Raw genomic sequence first — 3,725 nt, forward strand, 5'->3', positions numbered from 1 at the left:
AATAACTACAGTGATCATTTTTGCCCTCCAAAGCTCCAAATTAAAATTTATAGGATATAATTAAAATCATAAAATGGAACATTTCATTCTACCTATAATTATGAAAGCTTTAAATACAAAATGATGAAACTCTAATTATCAAATAATTGTGACCATTTTATACCAGACAGTAAATCCAGTAAAACCCCATGCTTAGTAACTACAAGGCTTCTGATTAAACTCATCTTTATATATTGGGTTGAATATGAACATTTTTAATAAAATTAAGTTAGAACTTGGAGGATGTTTAGCAGGTATAACCATCATATGCACATTTTACTTCCGTGTTGAGTGTTTTTATTGGACAAAGGTCTGTGAAATTTAGCTCATCACCAAACGGCTTTAAATCTAGTTCTTTATTTTGATTTAAAAAGAACAACTGAAAACCTTCCCCTGCACAGTGCTGAAGTGTAGAATGGGGTAGAATAGCAAAATAAGCTATTTTGCTGAAAGATGGAAATTCATTATTTATCTTTGGCCATCTAACAAATTAACGAAAAGGAAAGGCTGGTTACCATATGAAATATTTATTTTCCTAACTAATGACAAGCGCTAGATTAAATGATAAATATATTGAAATTTCAATGACTGCATCGCTTTGTTTTTAAACAATGTTTCTATAGAAACTAACCCTTATAAGGAACAATCTCTTCCCCCGATTTCCTTTCTTCCACACTGGTCCCTCACAGAAACTCTCCTGACCGACTGACAGGGTGAGGGGTCGGCCTGATACCTGCTTCAGTGGAGTTCCTTGGGCACCAAATGGGATAATGGATGAAAAGGGAGGTCGCTATAAATGCCAGCTCTAATGAAAATTCAGAGCAGTGGCTCCCGTCAGTAGTAGTAATTAACGATAGCGATGAATGGAGGTGGAGCGGGAATTAAGGCAGCCTGGCCGAGCTAGACAAGCCGGGAAACGATGACGGAGGGGAAGGGTCCCTTGCGTCCCCAAAACCTTTTCTTTTCCCCGGAGCCCCAGACGTCCTTTCTCCTCCCGCTGCCAGCCTCCTTAAGTCCCTGCCCAGGGCGTCCTCGCCCCAGTGCGGTTCACCGCCCCGTCCCCAGGCTGGCAAAGGAGGTGAATCCCCTCTAAGGTTCCAAGCGGAGTGCACAGGCAATGACCCGGTGCCCCTTTCTCTTCATAGCGGCCCTGGCACCCGCGCTGCTCCCCAGCCTTGAGATTCGAGGGGAGCGGACCCCCCCTCCGCCCCGACTCCAACTTCCCCCACCTTCCCAGGTGCTCCCAGCTGCAGGCCGGAGTGCAATCTCCACCTGGTCAGGTGAAGGGCGTCCAAAGGCCCTCTCTTCTCTTTCTGGAGATTTCGTGCCCGGCGGTGCCCACTCCGAGTTTCCATGGGTACCCAGCTGTGGAGTCCCCAACGCTGCAGCAACAGCTGGCGGGGAGCTCCCCCTGCCTCCTTACCTGCAGCGGGGCTGGGGGAGGCGGGAAGGGGGAGGCCAGGCAGACGAGGCACAAAGGGATTGGCCTTCCTCCCGTCCCGTTGCTTCTGATTGGACCTCCTGGGGGCGGGCATGCCCCTGCTCCCTCCTGGGCGCCCCATCCAAGTGGCTTCAGGTAACTCTCCTCCGCTGAGGTTCGTCTAGGTTCCTGCCACCATGGCGAGCGGGTAAGAGAGCCTAGGGCCTGGGCCGGGGGCGAGGGCAAGGCCAGGGCCTCCTCCCACCTTCCTGGGCATGGTTCTGGTCCGGCTTCTCTTAGCGAGCCAGATTGGGAGCCGCCAGGCTCTCCCAGGACCCCTCCCAGCTCCACAGTCCAGCTGGCACCCATGCCCATATCTGGTCAGTCCCTTGCTAACCTTTTCCAGCTCCCCCCAGGCCCCTTGTAAAGCCCCCCTAAAATCTTCTAAACGTCTAGGAACCCCCTCCTGTCCCCCAAATCCCTTTCTGGGCTCCCCTCCAGGCTCTCTCCCCTCCTCCCCTCATTCCCATCTCCAGTCCCTCCCCCAGTTGCCCTTTCCCACCCTCAGAGGGGGGGGGATGCCCTGAAGCCAGGCTTGATCCCAGGCTTTTTCTCAGTAGCTCTCAGAGGGCAGTGACATCCATTTGTGTCACTGTCCTCATCCCTCTACCCTGGCCTTTTGTAAGCACTCAATAACTGCTTTTTGACTGACTTATTGATCAATCCCTTCACAAGGATCCCCATAGCTCTTGGTCTCTGACCTCAGGCTTTGGAGAGGGCTGAAGAGCTGAGTCTGATCTGGCATCTCTCACTTACTATGAACTTTCTGACCTTGAGAAAGTTATTTCTCCTCTCTGGGACTCAGTTTAGCCCTCTGTAAAATGGGTCTAACAGTTGTGAGGGCAGTGCTTTGTAAATCTGAACATTCCAGAGACATATGAAATATTAATAATAAATAATACATCAGATAAGAGGTTTATGGCTTTCAAGTCCAGTGCCTTCATTTCACATGTAAAGCTGCTGTGGGCCTGAGATGGCAGGATTTGATGCTCTCTCCCTGTATGAAAGAGAGGAGGGTATGATGGAGAAGGATGGGGGCACTGAGGAGATGGCATTTACTGGGCTCTGATGGGTGAGAGGGATGCCCCCTGCTCCAGCCATGGGGTGGGGACCTCAGGCAGACCATCATTTAGCTTTCTCCATCTTGGGTAAGTCACCTATCCTTCCCAGGCCTCAGTTTCCCTCATTTGTAAAATGAAGATGTTGGACCAGATATCCTGAGCACCCTTCCCACTCAGTGTATGGTTCTGGGGCAAGTCATCTCACCTCCTCTTTTGTCCAATGAGAGTGTTGGAGGACCTCTGTGGTCTCTTCACACTGGAGATCTGGGGTCCTGGGCTGTGCCCTCCTTCCTGGAATGCCAGTGGTTAGCACTTTGGCTTAGAAGTAAGTAGGCCAGGGTCAGTGGAAAACCCCACCCCAGTGACTTTGGGTTTTTGTAGGGCTGGGACCTGTTGGACTGGTTCTGGGGCTAGGAGAGGACTTGGTCCTCCCCTATGCTGGGTGGGGCCAGGCTGGAGAATAGAAAGAGGGCTGGTTATTGGGGGGGTCCAGGCCTCGCCTCCAGGGCCTTCCATGCCAGGACTCTGTCTCTGACACAACATGTTGAGAAGCAGGGGAAGAGCTGGGACCCTTTTCTTACTTAATTTAACATTAGGTGTTTGGCACGAGGCCCAGCCAGCCTAGGCCTCTTGGAACCCCCCTGGCCCAGGAGCTGGGCCTGCCTCTTTTGTGGGGGCTTATAAAAAATTCCCTTTAGTGCAAATCTAACTGCAACAAGAACAAATAATCAAATGTACATAAGGGATAAGATTCCTGGAACCAGTTGTACCAGCTCTTTAAATGGCTTGAAACCATACACTCTTTAAAAAAAAAGCCCCTCCTGAGTCTGTGTGAAACTAGCTGGCCACCTCTCACCCCTTGAGCACTTTTCAATGCTTTCAATGATGCCAGCCTTCCAGAGGCTGCCCTAAAACTGAAGCCTCTCCTACAACAGTCACCACAAAGAAGCCATTAGGCCACCATGTGCCGCCATGCCAGATTGTATATTCCCTGTCCCTTATCAATAGCCCCCCACCTTTGCTAAACTACAGACGTCTCTCAGTGTTACCCCTTCTTGAATCTGTTTGCCTCAGTGTCTGAGAACACAGAATTTCAGAGCTGAGAGGGGCCTCAGAACAGGGGATGTCAGGGCTGAGAGGGGCCT

General features: G+C 50.6%; 1 protein-coding gene and 1 long non-coding RNA gene across 2 annotated transcripts in view; one reads left to right on the top strand and one right to left on the bottom strand.

The window, feature by feature from the left end:
* Positions 1-1,524: 1,524 nt before the first annotated feature.
* Positions 1,525-3,725, top strand: part of LOC138156586 (poly(U)-specific endoribonuclease-A-like) — a 13,220-nt gene continuing 11,019 nt past the window's right edge. Inside the window, exon 1 of the mRNA XM_069081962.1 lies at positions 1,525-1,667. Within this exon, the coding sequence (XP_068938063.1) occupies positions 1,657-1,667 (11 nt within the window). The 5' untranslated portion in view covers positions 1,525-1,656. The remainder of the gene's footprint in view (positions 1,668-3,725) is intronic.
* LOC138156731 (uncharacterized) lies at positions 2,435-3,154 on the bottom strand. The gene is made up of 2 exons (XR_011167211.1): positions 2,786-3,154; positions 2,435-2,516 (listed from the first exon to the last, which is right to left on the bottom strand). It is a non-coding gene; the product is annotated as an uncharacterized lncRNA (long non-coding RNA).

The sequence above is a fragment of the Petaurus breviceps genome, unplaced genomic scaffold (genome assembly GCF_028583685.1).
Source record: "Petaurus breviceps papuanus isolate PSGF00001 unplaced genomic scaffold, PetGlider_PUasm1.0 156, whole genome shotgun sequence".
NCBI classification, from domain to species: Eukaryota; Metazoa; Chordata; class Mammalia; order Diprotodontia; family Petauridae; genus Petaurus; species Petaurus breviceps.